Below are 23428 nucleotides of genomic sequence, written 5' to 3' on the forward strand. Positions count from 1 at the left end.
AAAACCTGTTACATAAAATTCACCTTAAAGTTGTTCTCTCATCCAAGCAAGGGAGCTTGGCTTCTTGACCTTACTTGTGTCTCTCAAAGTGCAAGCAAATTATCTCTAGTAGCTTGAGGTTAACCTGTGAAAAAGAACCCTAGGTACTGGCTGTCAAAAACATAACCTAAATTGGTGTGGAAGAGAAGACACAAAAACCGGGTCAGAGGGAATCTGGGTAGAGCCATCTGTGTTATGTGCTACAGGCTTTATGCATGATGGATCTCCTAAAATTAGTACTTTTAATCAAAGCATGAGCATATCTCCAACTGAACCCACTCCACTGGAAAGGTTTAGGTATTTGGGAATAATAGATGGGGGAAATGCCACTTAAGAAATTTTGACCTGTGTGTGAAATGTAAATTTTCTGAAATGATAAGTATTTAAAATTAAGAAGTATGTTTTTATATCTATATGGATATATATATATATATATGGATATATATCCATATATATATATATATATGCACACTGATTTAAATTATTAACTGTAGGAACAACAAGGCTATGACAGATCCCTCCAGAAAGTATTTAACCAGCAGTAGAGAGAAGCAGCTGAGTTTGAAACAGTCGGAAGAGAATAGAACATCAGGTAAGTATTTGGTCTTCATATAAAATGCTAATTTATTATATGACATACCGTATTATACTAGAAATAAAAACTTAAACTGGGACGTATCTCTACATTATTCGGTGCATGATTCAGTGCTAGTTATCAGGTGCCAATTTGTATCCAGTACTTGGCGAAAGTATTAGATATAAGGGATTTTTATTCTTTTAAGAAAGACTCTAACCTTTACCTTCTTCCCTATTTCACTGCCTACAGTTAAGCTTTTTCGTTGTCAAAGTACCTGAACCATAGAATGAATTCAAGGAGTTAAAGTGGTTGAAACTGAATTTTATCAGTGTTGCTGCTTGTTACAAGTTCCAGAAGGTCTTGGAATTATTGCCTGAAGCAGTTGTTTAAGCTCAGCTTGTACCCCATTTTACAAAAACTAAAAGTTACGCTGTCCACGAATTGTTGTCAGTGTTTCCCACATTTAATATCTCTCTGATCCTCTCAACTCCTTAGAGAATCAGCTATGTGGTATTGATTTGAATATTATGTCAACTGGAAATTAAATTGAAGCAAGCTAAAATATGGCCAGGTGTTGAGTTTAAGAGAATTCATTTGATCAGGACTTCAGGAATGTTCTTTTTTTTTTTTAGTGGTTCAGGGTTATGACATTGGACTCCTACAGAAAGAAGTATCTCCAATATAATTCTTACCTCTGAAATAATAATATATTTTGTAACATCCACTTACTGGTTTTCAGCTTTTATAATCAACCTATAGTTAGGAAACAATGCTTAAAGATGTAATAAACCTTGACAATGTTGAAGTTAAGGTGTGTCTTAGAAAAGTTGATGGGGAAGAGGAGGAGAGAGAAAGAATGAAGTAGTCAAGTGATAAGGTTCATGGAACAAAATGTAGAAGTTTTAAGTGTGTTAAAGTTACAGAGTTAATCAGTAAAAGTAAAGTTAACCAATACTTGGAGAGAAGAGAACAAGAACGAGTGATGTAAAAGAGCAATTGCTAATTTTTCATAACAGGGAGATATTACTTATAATGAATAAAGCAAGAAATAGTAGAAACATTATCTAGCATTATGAAGGAAATGAGGAAAACTAAGTTTTAAAACTGGTCAGAAATTAGAAGCAAAATTTTAGGGCAGGAGAGAATTCTTGGTATTATAACCTTTCTGCAGTGTTTGATCTTTTAACATGCATATATATTACTTCGATGCAAAGAAAGGGGGAGAAACAGTTAAATATAAACAGGCCTAATGCGTAATTTTATTATTAAATGAATTTGGCTGATTTAGGAATTAACATTTCCCTGTTTTTTTCATTTTTTTAGGGCTTTTACCTTTACAGTCATCATCGTTTTATGGCAGCAGAGCTGGATCCAAGGACTACTCTTCTGGTAGCACTAACCTAGACAGGTATGCGTTGGCTCTATGCTTCGTGAAGAACTTGAAGAGCTCTCATTTTCCGAATACTGAATGATGGTTTAGGCTGTGAGGTCTTAAGTGAATATCCTAATTTAAAATAACAAAATTGCTGAGGATCATGACTCACGATATTTTAGTTAGAAAGTATTCTGGAGGGGCGCCTGTGTGGCTCAATTGGTTGAGCATCTGACTCTTGATTTTGGCTCGGGTCATGATCTCATGGTTCATGAGCTCCAGCCCCACATCAGACTCTGTGCTGACCACATGGAGCCTGCTTGGGTTCTCTCTCCCTCTCATGCATGTGTGTGCACTCGCATACTCTCTCTCTGTCTCTCTTTCAAAATAAATAAATAAATTTTTAAAAAATTATTTTAAAAACTGCTGGAAATGTTTTAGTTTTCAGATGCTTTTTTTTTTTTTTTTATGTTTTCAACAAATGAATAAATGTGCTGAGGCCACAGGTGGTGACTATGTGATCAGATTCTTGACCAGTGTATTTTCCATCATCCCTAGTGATGAACATATCAAGATCTCTCCTTAGGCTTTTTACTTATTTATTTATTTATGAAAGAGAGAGCACACATGCAGGGGAGGGGCAGAGAGAGGGAGAGAGAATCCTAAGCCGGCTCTGCGCTGTCAGCACAGAGGCAGAGCCTGACAGGGGGCTCGAACTCACTAGTAAGCAGTGAGATCATGACCTCAGGCGAAATCAAGAGTCACCCAGGTGCCTCCTCAGACGTTTTTATTTTTATTTTTTTTTTTTATTTTTTATTTTTTTTCAACATTTTTAATTTATTTTTGGGACAGAGAGAGACAGAGCATGAACGGGGGAGGGGCAGAGAGAGAGGGAGACACAGAATCGGAAACAGGCTCCAGGCTCCGAGCCATCGGCCCAGAGCCTGACGCGGGGCTTGAACTCACGGACCGCGAGATCGTGACCTGGCTGAAGTCGGACGCTTAACCGACTGCGCCACCCAGGCGCCCCCTCAGACGTTTTTAAATTGCCTTCGTTGCCTGTGTATTAAGCTACTACCAAAAGTTAGGACATTTTCTTTAAAAAACAAGTTGCACGTTAGTATTTTTTACTGGGAAAGACTAGTCAGAAACTTAATTGCTGATCCTATACAGATTGAAATTTTTTTTTTTTTTGAGATTTACTGAACATAAATATATTAGACAACTGGTAAGTGCTTGTCAAGAAAGCACTATCTTGGAATGTAGCCTGGAGGGGCAGTGGTAAATGTAAAAGGTAAGGGTAGTGGGTAATGGTGGTATATAATAGATATGCTATATAATGACCTATTAAGTGACATTTTGGTTTTTTTTAGTAGAATTTAATTCAAAGTGGTAAAAAAATTTTTTGATTATTTGATAAAATGAGGTGAGGTAAAGAATTTGATCCTGTATCTTTAGGTATATTCAGCCTTGGGTGGTTATTTCAGACACTTTATAACTACAGTGATAACTAAATTATTTGAATTTAAAAGAGAGACATATTTTTGCTTATTAGAAGAATCCTAAAAGAATCCAAGTTTTTAAAAATCCTAAATTAATTATAGTACAAGTTTCTTCTCAAGATAATAGAATGTGTATATTTACTACACATAGGAATGACTGAAGGAAAAAACATTTTTAAGGCAAAGCTGCAATTCAACGATGAGGTGAAAATTTCCAAATCATTGAGAAAAAAACTAATACTGAGTAAATAGGCTGAAGCCATGGGCACATGGAAAACACAGATTAGAGTCAAGTATTTAGGTCTGGGTCTTCAAAACCAGCATGGGATTGGGAATTGAACATAATTCCAGGCCAGAACTTGGTTTGTTATATGAAGCTACATATCTAGAACTGCTTTCTGTGCTAATAAACCAAGGCAAAACACTTTTGTAGCACTACCTGGGTTTGGAACCAAAAATTTGCTGCTTGCCTGATGCTCTCTGAGCAGAGATCAAATACACAGAAATGGGAATTTTAGTGATTGGTGTCTGTTTTAGTGTTGCTTGCACTGGGGCAAGAATTCTGAATCTCTAACATAAAGTCCCATGCAGATTAAAGGCCCACAGTGAGGCAGCTATTAAACATGTCAAGAATGTGGGATTGTGGAATGCAGCACAGAAAGAAGGTGGTAAATGTAAATCAAATGAAGAGACTTGTGTTGGGCTCCATTGGTCTATCCTCCACATCTCAGTAGCATTTTGGAGAAAAAAAGACTGAGGAAAATAAAGACAAGGAATTTGCCAAAGAAGTATGGATGAAAGTGATGAAAGTCCACATGTTGAAAAGCTTCAACAAATGCCAAACAGCAGACACTGAAAAAAAAAATCTACATTGTAGATGAAATTTTAAACGCTACTTGAAGGAATTACGTCATTTATAAAAGGAAAGGAGATGGACATTAGTAACAATAGAAACAGAAGACACTGGAGTAATAGCATCAAAGAATTCTCTACCCAGCTAAATTATAATTCAAGAATGCAGGTGGGGCAACTGGGTGGCTTGGCTGGTTAAGAGCCCAACTCTTGGTTTCGCCTCAGGTCATGATGTCACAGTTTGTGAGATTGAGCTCCGTGTTGGGCTCTGCACTAACAGTGCAGAGCCTGCTTGGGATTCTCTCTACCTTTCTCTCTGCCCCTCCCCGACTTGTGCACACTCGCACTCTCTCTCAAAATAAATACAATTTAAAAACATTAAAAAAAAATGCAGACAAGTAATGCTGTTTTTAGATATACAGAGACAATTCAGCAAGAAGCAAATTGAAGGAGTGAAAATAAATACCTGAGCGAAAAATTATAAAACCATATTTAAAAATCTAAATACTTTTAAAATTTATTCATTTGTATGCTAAATGTATATAGAAACTCCAGAAGTTACAGGGTGCAAACAGTGAAAAGTAAATCTCCCTTTCTTTTCTAATTCCTAGTTGTTTATTTTATCTTTCCAGAGGCAAATACTATTGCTAATATTCTTTCAGGGTTATTCTGTACATCTAAATACAGTTCGGTAGTTTTTATAAAATGAGGAGACAATAGGATTGAAAGCAAAAAATTCATAAAATTTTAGACACTAAAGAGAAATAGAGTGGGGAAGAATATAGGGAAATTAAAACATTTTAAGTTCCTTTTGAGAACTTAAGTTATACATAATAAAAAGTTAAAGATGACTTCTGCTTCTGGCCAAGATGGAGTTATAGGGACCAGATTTGCCTTCTGTCATGAAACAACTGAGAACCTGGGCAAAATATATGAAACAGTATGGACATGACATTGGACATGAGGCAGTGAAAGACAGTGATCCATGAAAGTTGGGAAACAAATGAAGTTAGCCTTATGACTGCCCTACCTTGCTTTGTGGAGAAAGTTCTCAGGCTGCCACACAAGGAGGGGGAACCAGTCAGAGCCCTGTGCTCTTCCTCAGTTGAGGAAATGAAGCTAGGAGTCCTGGGAGGTCAAGACATCAGGAATTCACAGAGCAGACGAGCAGAGAGGATAGCTGCACAGAGAAAGAATTGCAGAGATCTGCAGAGGGTTCCCCTTGAGTATTCAGTTGACTGCTGATCAATTTTTCAGGTGAGGAAACTAGCCAAGGCCTAGAAAAGAATCACCCCAAGCATCTAAGGGAATAATACTTGGAGTTCACCTGAAGTTAGAGGTAGTTCCTGTTTCTGATAGCAGCAGTGTGCGTGCTAAGAAAGGCCTTGCCTCATTTGTGAGGAAAACCATCCCTGGACTAATTGCTGCTCTGTTCACACATAACAAACCTTAAAAACAAGACCCAAAAAGATCTTACTGTTTCCAGGTAACCTAATTACATCCCAGAGCAAAATTCAAGAATGTTTATGAAAAAAAAATATCCAGGGGCGCCTGGGTGACATTCTGATTCTTGATTTTGGCTTGGGTCATGACTCAGGGTCGTGAGATCGAGCCCCATATTGGGCTCTGCACTGGGCACAGAGCCTCCTTAAGAGTCTCTCCCTCTCTCCCTACCAAGCCCCGCTTACCCCACTCGCACATGCTCTTTCTCTCTTAAAAAATTCTCAGTGTCTGGCACCAAAGAAAACTTACTAGGCATACAAAAAAGCAGGAAAATTCAGCCTTTATGGAGGAGAAAAGTTAATAAATACTGACACAGGTGATAGAATTAGCATATGGAAATTAAAAGTTATTAGTCCGAATCAGTCATGACATTAAATATAAATACAAACTGTTTTAACTGTTGTTAAAAAAGACTGGATATTAAAGGAAGAAAAATAATCTATATACTATTTAAAAGAAACAACTACAACATAAAGATGAAAAAAGGTTGAGAGCCAAAGGATGGAAACAAATACACTTTGCATTATTCAAACTACAGTGTTTAGGAATGCATCGTAAGAGATACAACTGATGGAAAGGTAATGATAGATTTTAGGGTAGGGGCACCTTGCTGGCTCAGTCAGTAGAGCATGTGACCCTTGATCTTGGAGTTTGTGAGTTAAAGTCCCACATTGGGTGTAGAGATTACTTAAAATCCTTAAAAAAAAAAAAAAAAAAAAAGTCTAGGCAGATTAAAGACCTAAATAGGAAGAAAATAAGAGTTAAGACTTTTCGGAGAAAATAATATGAAAATATTTCTGTGACCTTAAATTATAGACTTATAAAATTAATAGCACAGTGGCCAGGCAGCCCAGCTTCACGAAGGCTCTCGGTGTGCCATGGCCCACTGCCATGATGCCCAGAGGAAGGTCAGCTTCACACTGGGGGCAGCAAAGGAGGAGAAACCTGCTTCTGCAAAAGTGGAAACGAAGCCAAAGAGGGAGGAAAGGATAAGTCTTCAGACAAAAGTGCAGCAAAGGGAAAACAGGCTGAAGTGGCTAACCAAGAAACAAAAGACTTACCTGCAGAAAATGGAGAAAATAAAAATGAGAGTCCAGCCTCTGATGAAGCAGGAGAGAAAGAAGCCAAGTCTGTATTAGTAGCATTACCATGTCTTATCAGTGGTCCCTGTCTCCCTTCTTGTACAATCCAGAAGAATATTTTTATCAACTGTTTTGTAAATGTAAGTTTTTTAGTACCTCTGGAAATATTTTTAAGAAGGAGGGAATCCCATCTCAACCCATTTGTAAAGTATAAATGCTTTTTTGTAAGAGGTAAAATAATTTGCTGGTTGTTTATTTTTTGGTATAACCAGAAAATAATAGGATATTAAATTTGAGAGGCTTTGATTGTCTTGGGTGTCAGTTTAACATTCCATAGGTGGGGTAGTTTTTATATACTATGATACCAAGCATACTAAATAGCAGTTTGGAGTCAGATATGCCTTTAATAGATCTTGAACGGTTTTTTTAATGTTTATTTTGAGAGAGAGAATGAGAGTGTGCAAATAGGGGAGGGGCAGAGAGAGAGAGAGCGGGAGAGAGGGAATCCTAAGCAGGCTCCAGTGCTCTCAGTGCAGAGCCTGATGTGGGACTCAATCTCACAAACCGTGAGATCATGACCTGAGCCAAAATCAAGAGTTGGTCCCTTAACCAACTGAGCCACCCAGGCACCCCTGTCTTGACCATTTTATTTATTTATTTAAATTTTTTTTTTTAACATTTATTTTTGAGAGAGAGAGAGGGAGACAGAGTGTGAGCAGGGGAGGGGCAGGGAGACAGAGGGAAACACAGAATCTGAAGCAGGCTCCAGGCTCTGAGCTGTCAGCACAGAGCCCGATGCGGGGCTCAAACGCAGGAACCGCAAGATCATGACCTGAACTGAAGTTGGACAATTAATCGACTGAGCCATCCAGGCACTGCTTGAACATTTTAAAATTACTTTTATTTCCATGTTGTCTCTGGTAGAATTATTTCCTAAAGAAAACTACTCCTTGATCTTGGCTCTCCCTGTCAGAATTGTGTACTCTGTAACTTCTTGGTCATAGTAGTCTAGTTTTCTTAGTAACTTTGTTAATGAGCTTTTATAGGATTCAAAATTTAAGTATGTAGTGTATATGATATTGTGAGTTAATAGGACTTAATGTAACAGCATATCAACATTTTGAAGATATTGGTGCTTGATATACTGTTAAGGGAAATTTGCCTCCAAATTTTAAGCTGGAAGGTCACTGGAATAACTTTTAGAAAAGAATCACAGCTACATGATTTTTTAGATTTTTGGTATATACATCTAAGAATTGTATACAAATTGAAGTGTCTGTACTGATCCTCAGAACAACCAATAAAAACTCAGTTATGAAAGAAAAAAAATATGAAACTACAAAAGATTGATAAATTTGATTATGTCAAAGCTTGACACTTAGAATATATAATAAAGAATTAGAGGGGCGCCTGGGTGGCTCAGTCGGTTAAGCGGCTGACTTCGGCTCAGGTAATGATTTCGCGGTCCGTGAGTTCGAGCCCCGCATCGGGCTCTGTGCTGACAGCTCAGAGGCTGGAGCCTGTTTCAGATTCTGTGTCTCCGTCTCTCTGACCCTCCCCTGTTCATGCTCTGTCTCTCTCTGTCTCAAAAATAAGTAAACGTTAAAAAAAAAAAAAAAAAAAAAAAAAAAGGAATTAGAATGTGGAATATTTAAAAAACTGCAAATCATTAAGAACCCCGTATAAAACAAAGGGTTCGCAAAAGCAGTTCAGAGAAGAACAATTATAAAAATACGTTCAACCTCAGTAGTAATCAGAAAGATGTGAAAAATAATGATGAGATCATGTTTCACTCGTTAATGTGATGGAGACCATGTGAAGAAATAGAAATTCACTATTAGTGAAAATAGAAATTGGTATAGCCTTTTGGGAAAACAGTGACAAGATTTCAGAAGACTAAAAATTAAAAATTGAAAATACTTATTCCTAACATTTTTGCTTCTAAGCATATAAACTAAAGGAAGTTCTCCAGGAAACTGGGTAAGAATATTTGTTGTGTCATTATTTGCAGTAGTGGAAAAAGTTAACTGCCTAAATGTTTTCAAGACTGGGTAAATTAATATATCTATTAAGTGAATAAAAGTAAATAGTAAAGTAAAACTGAATTATAGTTTTTTTCAAGCCATTAACTTGGATTATTTTGATTATAGGTTAAGTAGGTACAGTGTCACAGGCTTCTTCAGCTATTGACAGACTTGCTAATTTACATTTGTGGAATTTTTTCCAAGTGATCATCATTATGGATATTTCCCCAAATTTAGGATTTTTTTTTTCAGACATTGACTGCTCTGAATCTACTAGGGGGGAAAATAATATTCAAAATTGTTTTGCTTTCCTCATTGTCTGTTCTTTTTTATAGGACTAATGTTTCAAGCCAAACTCCCTCTGCCAAAAGAAGTTTGGGGTTTCTTCCACAGCCAGCTCCTCTTTCTGTCAAAAAGCTGAGGTGTAATCAGGATTATGCTGGCTGGAACAAACCAAGAGTGCCCCTTTCCTCTCACCAACAGCAGCAACTGCAGGGGTAAGTAAATTCCTTGTATTTTACTTTCTTTTTGTAAAGTGATTAACTAAAGTATATATTGCTTGGTGTAAAAAAGAATGAAAGGAGTCATATTAATTACAGTTTTAAAATATATACTCCCTTATTAAAGATTTATCATATCCATTAGTAATGATATATCAGGCCATTATCTGATCTCCCGTTTTTGAACTTTGAAAAACATTCATACGTATAACATACTAATCATAAGGCAAAAAAAGTGTATTTTCTAATCACATGCACTTCATCCTTCTCCTGAGATATTTCAGCACTAAATTTTATTTATATGCTCCCCAGCCTCTTTATGCTTACAGTTTTATTAAACACATAAAAAGGAGATCATAGGGATGCCTGGGTGGCTCAGTTGGTTGAGCGTCCAACTCTTGCTTTTGGCTCAGGTCATGATTATGACGGTCGTGAGATCGAGCTCTGTGTCAGGCTCTGCCTCTGTGCTGACAGCTCCCAGAGCCAGCTTGGGATTCTTTCTCCCTCTCTCTCTGCCCCTCCCCTGCTTGCACATGCACTCTCTCTCAAAATAAACTTAAAAGGAGAGAGAGATCACAATGTAATAACTAATAATAATTGTAGCGCTCTTACCTAAAGTATTTGTTACATGCCAAATACTGTGTACTAAGTGTTTAAATAGATTTTTTTTTCTTTAAATTCTCATAGCAGCTCTGTGAGATAGATGTATGAAATATCTGCATTTAGAGGTGCCTGGGTGGCTCATTTGGTTAAGTATCTGACTCTTTCTTGATTTCGGCTCAGATCATAATCTCATGCATGGTTTGTGGGATCGAGCCCCTCATTGGGCTCTGCACTGACAGCACAGAGCTTGCTTAGGATTCTTCGATCTTCCCTCCCCCCCCCAGCCCCCCCCCCCCCGGCCCCACTGGCACAGGTGGTCTCACACTCTCTCAAAATAAATAAAAAAAAAAATCGGTTTTTACAAATGAAGTAACTAAGGCTTAGATAAGGTAACTAACTTTCTCAAGGTGATATAGTCAGTGGTACAGCAGTAGTAAACTTCGTCAGTTGGGCTCCACTTGCATTCTTAACCCCTGTGCTCTATTACTTCTCTGTTCCTTGATTTTTTTTCACTCCGTACTAATCATGGGCTTCCTCCTATATTATGACATAACCTTTAACCATGTTAGTGTACATTTAGATTTCCCTTTTTGCCATTACCATCTAGGCTAGAATGAAGATTCTCATGCGTATCTTTTTAATATTTATTGGAACTTTAGTATAAATTTTTGGAAGTGTATTTTTGTTAAGACTACAATTTTGAAGTTTTGAAACTTTTTTATTATTCTCACCAAACTGCTCTCCTCACATCTACCAGTTTGTTTTCAGTGTTGCTCAAATTATTGCTTTTGTACTCGCTTTAAGGTAATCTTTTTACTTGAATGAGTGGCATCTCCCAATTTGGCTTATCCATAGTGATTTATATGCTTCATGTCATAGCAGATAATAATATAGAATTTACAGTGAAGACATTTCACTTTCTTCTCTGTTTTCCTGTTCCTTTTCTCTGAGCTTTTTTTTCCCTGTGCTTTTTTCACCAAATTTTTGGTCTGCCTCAAATTATTACCCTGCTTTCTCCTTACTAGACAACATTCTTGTTATATTAGTCATACCTGTCCCCTCTTGTGACCATTTTTTATCCAGATCTTGTCTCTATCTTCATCATATTTGTCTCATTTTCTTATTGTCTTCTCTTATGCGGTCTTTGTTTTCTGGTCTTTGTTTCCATTTCTGGTCTCTGTCATTTGCTTCCTCCAGAGTCCTTTGAAATTCTCGTGAGTTACCCACTGTTGATGCTCCAGACTTCCTGTCTACTTCTAGTGTTTCTTTAATTTTGGTATATACCTATACCCATCTCTAGGAATATAGCTTTCTTCTTTTCAGACTTGTTTCATGAATTAGACTGTAGGGTTTCAAGTAGGCTGAGTACTCAGGACTAAGGACTCCTTAAAAACAACAACAGCGGTGCCTGGGTAGCTCAGTCGGTTAAGTGTCTGACATCGGCTCGGGTCATGATCTCACAGTTGGTGAGTTCAAGCCCCACGTCGGGCTCTGTGCTGACAGCTCAGAGCTTGGATCCTGCTTCAGATTCTGTGTCTCCCTGTTTCTCTGCCCTTCCCCCATTCACGCTCTGTCTCTCTGTGTCTCTCAAAAATGAATAAATGTTAAAAAATTAAAAAACAACAACAAACAGTGGAAAACTGCCAGATCTAGAGGTTAAAGGAGGCCACCTAATTCCATTGTTCCTTACAAATCCTCAAAAAAATATAAAATGAATGAGTAGTGCAAAGAAAAGCACACATAACCATTAGCATTCCTAGGAGAGAAAGAATACTATCACCTGCAAACTACCTTCTGGGTAGAGAAGCAAACCAAATGCCAGTAGTGTTATTTTCTACTGCTTTAAGCCTGTGAGTGCTGAGTTGGGGATAGGAGGCTTTAGAGATTCCGTGAAACAAAAATATATAGGCAGTAGAAGGCTTAGATGAAGCATAGGAAAAAAAAAATCACTGTTAGAGAAATTCAGATACGATCTGCTGAAATACTGAATATAAGTCTGGATCTTGGTAGTTCACAGCTCTGGTTACAGGAAAGGAACTTGCAAGTAATTGGTGTCAGAAGTAACAGTCTCAAAGAAGCATTACTTGTGGGGAAGGAATCATCCAAACCTGGAGACTTGCTTTAGAAGCAAAAGAAAAAAATGAGAGAAAAATTATGAGTTGTGCTGAAATAAAGGGCAAACAAGACATGCCAACCCGGCCTTGTCTTCTGCCACCACTACCATCTTCCGTTAAAGAAACGGCTTTTTCCTAAACTAACAGAAGAAGGTATACTTAGGAACCCTGTCCATGAAATGAACAGGAATGTAAAAAGCAGGCCACTGCCATGTGAAATTATAAGGAAAAAAAACATGCTTCAAAATATTTAGACCAAAAAAAATTGTACCCCTGCAATCACCGTGAACCATGAGAAAACTGTTGTATAGCACCCAAAACTGAATTAAATGTCCTTAGACAAGCATTTGAAGGTATGAAAAAAGCACCATGGATCAGGAATTCAAACCCTAAATCAAAATGGGCAAACAGGAAGAAATGGCAGTTGCTTATGCTCCGAAAAAAGAAGAAAGACATCATATCAAAAGGTTAAATTAAAGGTCCCCAAGGGAAAATAAGTTTACATGAAAATTTAATAAGGGGCTTTGAAGGAAAACAGAAGAACCACCCAAGGGGGAGTGGAGATGAGATGGAGAAGTATGAACAATCAGAGATAAATAAGTAAGTAAGTAATAAACAATCAGGGAGAAAGAGTTGAACTCGGAAACAGGCAAGGAAGGTCCCATTAGAGTCTAACAGTCTAGACTTAAAAGATAAGAAAACTGTTAGACTTTAGATTAAGTTTTATTAGACTTTAAAGATACGGAGAAATCCTCAGTGCTTGAGTCAAAAGGATGAAATTATTTGCAAGGGCAAGAGAAGACCGATTCCAGACTTCTCAAGTCATCATTCAAAGCAAGACAAGAAAAGAACAAAATTTTGAAGAAACTTGAGGAAAGAAAGGATGCACAAAGATTGTGCCAATCCAAGCGGCCAAGTATGCAGGCTAGAGAAAATAAGCTTTGAAGTGGAAGAACTCCAAAAACTGTATACATATGCTCTTCATGAGGAATCTGCAGAGTGTGAGCTTCGTCCAACCAAGAGGTGACAAGGGAGACACTGACAAGAGATAGGTGATGAACTTTCATGTATTTGGTTGTAGAGCTAAGACTAAAACAATGGTGGGAACACATGAAAAGATGGTATATAAACATTATGTCTTCTGTCAAAGGAGTATGATTGCATCTGAAAGGAAATGGAAAGGGAGAGAAAAGAAAAAGTAGAATAAAATAATTGTGTCAGAGGTAATAGGTATGAGTCAAAGGTTGCCTTTTAAAATGGACAGACTAGATAGTAAAAGAAAAAGCTTAAGAAGTAAGAGTTAATGGCACTATAAAAAAGTATAAATAGGGGCACCTGAGTGGCTCAGTTGGTTACGTGCCCGACTTTGATTTCAACTCAGGTCATGATCTCATGGTTCGTGAGTTCAATCCCCACATCAGACTCCGTGCTGACAGAGCCTGCTTGGGATTCTCACTCTCTCCCTCTTTTTCCCTGCCCCTACCCCACCCATGATTTCCGTCTCTCGCAAAATAAATGAATAAACTTAAAAAAATGATTACTGTAATACAAAATAAAGAAAATACAAAATATAAAGAAAAATAAATTAACCTGCACTTATCTTTGAAAACCTTCGTGGCTGGTGTGAGGGAGATAAGAGAGAGGAGGACTGTTGTGTAGGACAACTTTCAGTAACAGATGTTGACTGCAGTACAGTATTAATAAACTCTTGTCATATACTGTATTTAATATAACTGGCAATAAGGCTGCAGAGGAAAGGATCTATATCCGCAGACAGCCTGACCTAGAATGAAGCAAAGCATTCCTGAGCTTACTCTTGTATGGAAAAGCAAAGGACTGTCCATAGGTGCTTTGATGTGACAAAAAATACACGAGTGCCAGTTGTGGGCACCTTCCAACATCCTGAAAAATCACTGAAATCACTGATTTCTGCCAAACACCAGGGCCTGAATCTGAGCATCTGAGCATGGGGGACGATCACCCACAATCCTGCGGTGTGAGAGAGAGAGAGAGAGAGAGAGAGAGAGAGAGAGAGAACCATTAGCTCAATTGTGATCATGTGACATTCGGCATCACATACCACTCATATTGCAAGACATCGTTCATTTATCAAGTTAAAATTTATCAGAAATGTTCACTCTTCTGGAACACTTGCAGAACAAGTTACTCACAATCCAAGGTTTTACTGTATGTGTTTGTTCAAGTAGTACACACAAAAAGTTACAAACCAGTATCATTTATGAATACTGATGCAAGAAACCTTAAGTTAAATACTGACATATTTCTATTCCAGTATCACATTAAGAAAATATAATAATAAATAATAAATAATATATAATATATATTATTATATATTATATAATATAATTAATTAATAATAAATAATAAAAATATAATAAATATATATTTTATTTATAATATACATAAAATATATAAATAATATAATACATGTTATAATATATTATATATTATATATAATGTATATTATATATAATATATAATTATATATAATATATAATATATATAATAAATATAATATACTATATATTTATATTATATATTATATATAATATATTATATATATTATATATAATTATATATATAATTATATTATATATTATATATAATATAAAATATAATATAAATAAAATAATAAAATATAATAAAATGTATAATAAAAATATAGAAAATCTATAAACTGTGACCGAACAAGTTCATACCAAGATTGCAAGATAGTTCGATATTAGGAAACCTATTATTATAATTTACTGTACTACTAGGCCAAAGAAAAAATCATATGACTTTCTTTGTGGATACCGAAAAAATCTTTGACAAAATATAACACTCATTTCTGATAAAAACACTTGAAAACATAAGAATCAGTGAATACTTCCTTAACCTGATTAAATATATACCTCACTTTTGGGGCGCCTGGGTGGCTCAGTGGGTTGGGCGTCCAACTTCAGCTCAGGTCATGATCTCACAGTTCGTGGGTTCGAGCCCCGCGTCAGGCTCTGTGCTGACAGCTCAGAGCCTGGAGCCTGCTTCAGATTCTGTGTCTTCCTCTCTCTCTGCCCTTCCCCTGCTCATGCTCTGTGTCTCTCTGTCTCAAAAATAAATAAAAACTTTAAAAATAAAATTAAAAATAAATAAATATATACCTCACTTTTAAAACCAGTGTTTAGTAAGGAAAAAATCAAGGATGCCTGCTATTTATATTTCTATTTAATTTTGTATTGGAAGTACTAACCAATGCAGTTACACAAGAGAAAGGAAATAGAAACATAAGCATTGGAAAAGAAAGACCTATAAACCATGGTGAAACTAACTTAAAGCCTTAGGCAGAGAACAGGATTGGAAATTAACATACAGAACAATTTGGTATATTAATACAGATAATCAGATGGAAGATAATGGAACAGAAGGCCCCATGTACAGTAGCAACAAAAAAAGGTTTTGTGTGTGTGTGTGTGTATACATGGAAAGAAACTTAGCAAGAGTTACTTAAAATTGAATGAAGGAAACTATAAAATGCTTCAAAAAGATATAAAATAAACTTAAATACATGTGAAACATCCATGTTCTTGGGGTGGGGGACATCCTAGCATGATCAAGATATGGTTCTCCCTAAAATGATTTGTAAGTTTAATGTGATCCAAATAAAAAGACTGAAAAGCTTTTTTATGGAGCTAGGCTAGTTGATGTTTTTGTGTGCAAAGGTTCATATGGAGAGGCGCTTGGGTGCCTCAGCTGGTTGAGTCTGACTCTTGATCTCCACTCAGGTCTTGATCTCAGAGTCATGAGTTCAAGCCCCACATTGGGCTCCACACTGGGTATGAAGCCTACTTTTAAAAAAAAGGTTGATATGGAAAAACACAGAAAGTTAGGAAAATACTGGGAAGAAATAAAGGGGGGAATAGTCTTACTATATTTGTAATATTATAAAGTCCGTATGATTAAAATAGCTCAGTATTGGGGCACCTGGGTGGCTCAGTCGGTTAAGTGTCCTACATCAGCTCGGGTCATGATCTTACAGTTTGTGAGTTTGGGCCCCGCGTTGGGTGCTTGCTGACAGTGCGGATCCTGGAGCCTGCTTCGGATTCTGTGCCTCCCTCTTTCTCTGCCCCTCCCCTGCTCAGACTCTGTCTCTCTCTGTCTCTCTCAGAAATAAATAAACATTAAAAAAAGTGGTTTTTTAAACTAAAATAAAATAGCTTAGTACTGATACATGAATAGACAGGTCAGTGGAACAGAATAGAAAGTCCAGGGACAAGAAGTATTTTCTTTTAATAAATGGGGTTGACATATCTATATGGCTATTTTGAAAAATATAGTTAGATTCATCTCAACTGTATGCAAGAATAAATTCAAAATTAGAGTCCTCAATTTTAAAAATGGAACTTTTAAAAAACTTTTTAATGTTTGAGAGGGCTAGGGCACAAGCTGGGGAAGGACAGAGAGAGAGGCAGACAGAGAATCTGAAGCAGGCTCTATGCTGTCAGTGCAAAGCCCAACATGGGGCTCAAACCCACTAACTGTGAGATTATGACCTGAGCCGAGTCAGATGTTCAACCGACTGAGCCACCCAGGCACCCTTAAAAATGAAACTTTAAATACTAAAAGAAACTGGGAGTGAATTTCTTTATAATTTTAGTGTAGGGAAAGGCTTGTAACTGTGACTCAAAATCAAGATTCAGTAGAAGATTGATAAATTTGTGTACATAAAAATTACATTTGGGGCCCCTGGGTGGCTCAGTCCATTAAGCATCTGACTTCAGCTCAGGTCACCATCTGTGGTTCGTGAGTTCAAGCTCCCACATTAGGCTCTCTGCTATCAGCACGGAGCCCACTTCAGATCTTCTGTCTCCCTCTCTCTGCTCCTTCCCTGCTTATAACCTCCCTCCCTCCCTCTCTCTCTCTCCCTCTCTCTCACTCAAAAATAAACATTAAAAAAATTAGAATTTTCATGGCCAAAAGCATAAACTAAGAAAAATTAGGAGCAAATATTTGCAACATGTATCATAAATATCATGCTGATCTTTCTGAAATACAAAGAATTTAAAAACTTGACAGGGGAAGAAGATCTCAATAAAGTGGTAGAGGTCCCGTGTTCTATTGCTTCACAAAGCCATTGAAAAATCAAGCAAAACTGTCAGAATCAACTTTGTCAGAACTCTGTGGAAAACAGAGGTTTACAGCAATCAAGCAAACACTAAATCAAGAAAAAGGCAATTTAAAAAATGATCGGGGCGGGGTGCCTGGGTGGCTCAGTCAGTTAAGCATCCAACTTCAGCTTAGGTCATGATCTCACGGTTTGTGACTTCGAGCCCCATGTTGGGCTCTGTGCTGGCAGCTCGGAGCCTAGAGTCTGCTTCAGATTCTCTCTCTCTCTCTCTCTCTCTCTCTCTCTCTCTCTCTCTCTCTCTCTCCCCCTCTCTCTCCCCCTCTCTCCCCCTTCCCCACTCACTCTCTCTCTCTCTCTCTCTCTCAAAAATAAATAAACATTAAAAAAAAAATGATAGGGGGCACCTGGGCGGCTCAATCAGTTGAGCTTCTGACTTCGGCTCAGGTCATGATCTCGAGGTTAGTGATTTCAAGCCCCGCATGAGGCCCCACACTGACAGTGCAGAGCCTGCTTGGAATTCTCTCTCTCTCTGCCCCTCTTCTGCTTGTGCTCTCTCTGTCTGTCAAAGTAAATAAAAAAATTTTTTTATTAAAAAATTAATTAAAAATAAAAATGATAGGAAATTGGGACTTTTTAAAACTCCTGTGTATGCTGAGGAATTTTGAAAAACATGCACATGCCCAAGACTCATGCTCAGAAAAGACCTAAGAAGACATGAAGCTTTCACTTCTGGCCAGTCTGTAAGATCAGTGCAAGCTGGCAGTGAAGGCTGAGACAGAGTTTATAAATGACCCAGATAAGCACTCAAAGTGTGCCCCAGCATAATGCCAATCTTCAAAGCCTGGGAGAAGTTTTTTCATTTTGTTGTTTCTTCTACTTCTTTTCCTTCTTCCCTTTTTCTCCTTTTTTTCTTCACTTTCTCTCCTCCAGATTTCAAGGAAATCTGTCAGAACATTAGCTGGACACAAGCCAAAGGAACAGCAACTTCAGGGACCACACATGACAAATAATTACAGACTTTACAAAAAGAGTTTAGAAAACTGACTAAACATGTAACTACAGTAAATAAGAAAAACAAATTCTGAGGAGAGTTAAGAATCCAGTTTCCATAATTATTATAATATTCAAAATGTTCAGCATAAAACTTAAAACATGCAAGGAAATAAGAAAGTATGGCCCATTGGTAGAAGAACTTAATGGAAACTATTGCTAAGGAAACATAGACATTGGACTTAATAGACAAAATTTTTAAATAAACTTTAGAGAGGGGCGCCTGGGTGGCTCAGTCGGTTGAGCTACCAGCTTCGACTCAGGTCATGATCACATGGTTTGTGGGTTTTAGCCCCGCATTGTGCTCTGTGCTGACAGCTCAGAGCCTGGAGCCTCTTAAGATTCTGTGTATCCCTCTCTCTTTGCCCCTCCCCTGCTCACTCTCTCTCAAAAATAAGCATTAAAATTTTTTTTAAATAAATAATAAACCAGAGAGAATAAACATTATAAAATAATAGCTAAATATCATCAATACTCCAGTTTCAGTAATGGATAGGGCATATAGACAGAAAAATCACTAAGGAAAACATGTGATTTGACCAACACTATAAACTGCCTAGATGTATGGGACATATATAGAACATTCTGCCCATCAACGACAGAATATATTTTCTTTTCAAATGCACATGAAACATTCTCTGGGACAGACCATATGTTACACCACAAAGTAAGTCTCCATTTTAAAAGTTTGAAATCGTGTAAAGTATCTTCTTCAACCACAGTAGAATGAAGCTGGAAATCAGTTACAGATGGAAAACCTGAAATATGTGGAAATTAACACACTCTTAACTAATGAAGTCAAAGAAGAAATCACAAGGGAAATTTAAAAATACTTAAAGATGAATGAAAGCCCTAGCAGCATACCAAAATTAACGGGATGCAGCAAAAGCAGTACCCAGAGGGAAATTTATAGCAGGAAACACTTACATTAAAAAAGAAACATTGGTGAGGCTGTAGAAAAATTAGAACTCATTATACATTGCTGGTGGGAATGTAAAATAGTGCAGCTACTGTGGAAAACAGTATAGTTCTGGAGATAGATGGTGGTAATAGTTGCACCACAGCATGAGCGTACTTAAGGCATCTGAACTGTACGCCTTCAGATGGTTAAATGGTGGGGTGCCTGGCTGGCCCAGTCGGCAAAGCCTGCAACTCTTGATTTCTGGGTCGTGAGTTTGAGCCCTACGTTCAGCATAGAGTTTGCTTTTTAAAAGAATGTATAAAATGGTTAAATGGTAAGTTTTATGTATATTTTCTCATGATATTTTTAAAAATGACCTCAAATCAATGATCTAACTTTACACCTTAAAGAACTAGCACAAGACGAGCAAACTAAACCCAAAGCTAGCAGGAGGAAGAGAATAATAAAGATTAGAGAAGAGATGAATAAAGAATAGAAAAACAAGAGACAGTCGTCCAAACCGAAAGTTGTTTCTTTGAGAAGATCAACAAAATCAACAAACCTTTAAACTGACGAAAATAGAAGACTCACATAACTAAAATCGGAAACACAAGTGGGTACATTACTACCAATCTTACCAAAATAAAAAGGACTTTAAGTCCGTTCTATGATTACATCAGTAAATTAGGTGACTAGATGAAATGGATAGATTTCTAGAAACAAAGGAGAATTGTGCAGCTATGAAAAAAAAGTGTAAAAAGTTGAAGAAGGTATATAAACTCATAGCCAAAATGAAATACTGTTTCACACCTAGTAGTGGTAAACAAGAAACCCGGGGTGGCTGGGTGGCTCAATTGGTTGAGCATCTGACTCCATTTCAGCCTAGGTCATGATCCCAGCATTGTGGGGATTGAGCCCCCAAGTCAGGCTCCCTGCTGAGGGTGGAGTCTGTTTAAGATTCTCTCCTTCTATCCTTCTTCCCTACTCACTCACTCTGTTTCTAAAAATGAAAAATAATAATAATAATAAATTTAAAAAAGAAACATGAAAATAACGAAGTATGTGTTGGTAAATTAAAAAAACAAGTTACTAAATATGCACCATATAGCATTCCATCTATCTTCTGTTTTTACAAAAGAAATAAAAATATACATGTTTGCTTATATGTATACATAAAATATTTTTAAAATATATAAAATAGAATGTGTAAAATTATATTTCATTTAAATTGGAATATAATACTATATTTAAATATCTTTTAAGTTGGTGTGTCTTCAGGTTCAGTGGTATTTCCTTTAGTGTCTAATCTGCTATTAATCTCATTCAATAATATTTTCATTTATTGTGTTTTTTATCTCTAAAATTAGTTTGGGGCTTATTTATATTTTTCATTTCTTTCCTCTTATATTTATGTTTTTCTCTGCACCTGTGATCACACGAAGTATTTTTTTTTAAGTTTATTTAACTTGAGAAAGACAGCATGAAAGGGGAAGGACAGAGAGAGAGAGGGAGAGGGAGAGAATCACAGGTAGGCTCCACGCTGTCAGCACAGAGCCCGATGTGGGGCTTGAACCCACAAACGGTGAAGTCAAGACCTGAGCCAAGATCAAGGGTCAGACGCTTAACCGACCAAGCCACCCAGGCACCTCTAAAGCATATTTATAATAGCGGGGCACCTGGGTGGCTCAGTTGGTTAAGCATCCAACTTCGGCTCAGGTCATGATCTCGCAGTTTGTGAGCTCGAGCCCTGCTTGAGGCTCTGCTGAGAGCTCAGAGCCTAGAATCTGCTTTGGATTCTGTGACTCCCTCTCTCTGCCCCTCCCCTACTTGCACTCTATCTGTCTGTCTGTCTGTCTCTCTGTCTCTCAAAAAAATTTTTTAAAATGTGAGAAAAAAAAGTATATTTATAATAGCTATTTTAATATCTGCAACTTGGGTTTGATTATTCTGAGACTTTTGTTTAAGCTCTTTGGTGTTAAACCTAGAGTAGACTTTATTCTAAGGCTAATGTAATTCATTTCCTAAAGCATGGGTCTTCTGGTATTTCTGCTAATGCCCTCTGAGTTCATCTAGATCTCTTTCCTCTGGTTGGAATTCAACCAATTTTGGGTCCTGCAAGAGCTCTGGAAATTCTTCTGCTAATAGTTCCCCATGGGGCGCCTGGGTGGCTCAGTCGGTTGAGCGTCGACATTGGGCCCAGGTCATGATCTCGTGGTCTGTGGGTTCGAGCCCTGTGTTGGGCTCTGTGCTGCCAGCTCAGAGCCTGGAGCCTGCTTCAGATTCTGTGTCTCCCTCTCTCTCTGCCCCTCCCCTGCTCATGCTCTGTCTCTCTCTGTCTCTTTCTCTCTCTTCTCTGTGTCAAAAGTAAACATTAGAAAAAAAAATCCCCAATAATCATTCTTTTCCTTGAAGTTCTTGCCTGGTGTCACAGGGTTTCACCCTAAACATGCACAGGTTGGTATTTAGCTGAATACTCAACAGACTGTGCCTATTTCTGGAGCTTTTCCTTTGCACAGCTCCCTCCCCTCAGGTACTCTGTCCCAGACATCTAAGCAATCTCAGCCTATCAAACTCTGATTTGTTTCAACTCAGTTCAGCTTAATTCCTGGGCTCTGTTTGGGTATGCCTCCCTGGACTGCAGTTCACAAATTGCCTGCAGCCAGAAACCCTGCATAATGGTAGGATTCACACTGCTTCCCTTCTCATAAGAGTCACAGTCCTGTGCTGCCTGTTGTCCAATATTTTGTCCTTCCCCCCCCCCCATTGTTTATGGTGGTAGGATAATTCTAGACCCTGATACTTTCTCATAGTCTGAAGTGGAAGTTCTTCAGGGTATTCAAAATTGACATCACCAATGAATAGTACAGTAATATCATGTACCTCTGAATGTGATACCCTTGGAAGGAGACAGTAATCACTATATGTCACTGTTTTTCCAGCCTGGGCTGAATCTCATGAAGAAATAACAAACCCAACATGAAGAACAGTCCATTAAAAAATAGTGATGGGGGGGAGGATGTATTCTTCACAAATGTCAATGTCGTGAAAGAGAAAGCTGAAGAAGTACTCTGGATTAAAAAAAAAAAAAAAAAAAAACTGAAGAGACACGAGTACTAAATGCATCATCCTATTCTGGACTGAATCTTGTGCTTAGCCCAGGGGTCAGGGGGCGGATGCTATAAACATATTGGGCCAGTTGGCAAAATTGGATTGAAGTATGTTAGATAAGAGTATATCGGCATTAAATTTTATAATGCTGGTAACTCTGCCTTGGTTATATAAGAGAATGTTCTTATGAAATACACCCTGAAGTATATAGGGCTTAAGAGTTACGATTTATGCAACTTACTCTCACACGCGTCATAAGAAATACAGAGGGAGATGCATTAAATGGCAAAGCATATAGTGCAAAAGGTTAACAGTTGATGAATCTGGACAAAGAATATTCTTGTGCAACTTTTCTGACAGTTTGGGAATATTTTCAAATAGAAGTTTTTTTAAAAATATGTGCTTTAGAATATGTTTGGCAATGCCCATTAAAGCCAAATACATATATCCTGTGATCCAGCAGTTCTACTTCTGGGCATATCCTGAAGAGTAATGAGTAAGTTATATCTCAATGAAAAATTAAAATTATAAATAAGAACAGATTACTCTTTGGATAAGTCCCCAGTTCTTTTTAACATTCATTTGAAAATGTACAGTTTTACTTGTTATAATCTTATAATGCAGTGGTTCTCAGAGTATAGTCCTCAGACCAGCAGCATCAGCATCAACTGGAATCTTGTTAGAAATGCAGTTTTGCACCCTCTCTGTTTAGACCTACAGGGCTTAGCAATATGTATTTTAACAAGCCCTCTATGTGATTCTGAAGCATGCTGTAGTGGAGAACCCCTGCTTTAATGAACATATGTCAGGAACTACTATTGTCTTCAAAAGCATTATTTTATTTATTTATTTTTTTTCATTTTCAGCTTCTCCAATTTGGGAAATACCTGCTATATGAATGCTATTTTACAATCTCTGTTTTCACTCCAATCATTTGCAAATGACTTGCTTAAGCAAGGTATCCCATGGAAGAAAATTCCACTCAATGCACTTATCAGGTAATTGTTACATATTTACTAAATAAACTTTTACCTTATTAATTATAGAATAACAGTTGCAGACACTTAAAATTTTAT

General features: G+C 37.3%; 1 protein-coding gene across 6 annotated transcripts in view; it reads left to right on the forward strand.

Annotated features, from left to right (window-relative positions):
* USP37 (ubiquitin specific peptidase 37) overlaps window positions 1-23428 on the forward strand; it is a 98924-nt gene that overhangs the window by 29570 nt on the left and 45926 nt on the right. For all 6 annotated transcript variants that reach the window (XM_058704969.1, XM_058704965.1, XM_058704956.1 and 3 more), the window contains 4 exons: window positions 534-631; window positions 1940-2024; window positions 9287-9448; window positions 23219-23350. In XM_058704969.1, coding sequence (XP_058560952.1) covers window positions 534-631; window positions 1940-2024; window positions 9287-9448; window positions 23219-23350 — 477 coding nt within the window. The remainder of the gene's footprint in view (window positions 1-533; window positions 632-1939; window positions 2025-9286; window positions 9449-23218; window positions 23351-23428) is intronic.

Source organism: Neofelis nebulosa, chromosome 2 (assembly GCF_028018385.1).
Source record: "Neofelis nebulosa isolate mNeoNeb1 chromosome 2, mNeoNeb1.pri, whole genome shotgun sequence".
Taxonomy (NCBI): domain Eukaryota; kingdom Metazoa; phylum Chordata; class Mammalia; order Carnivora; family Felidae; genus Neofelis; species Neofelis nebulosa.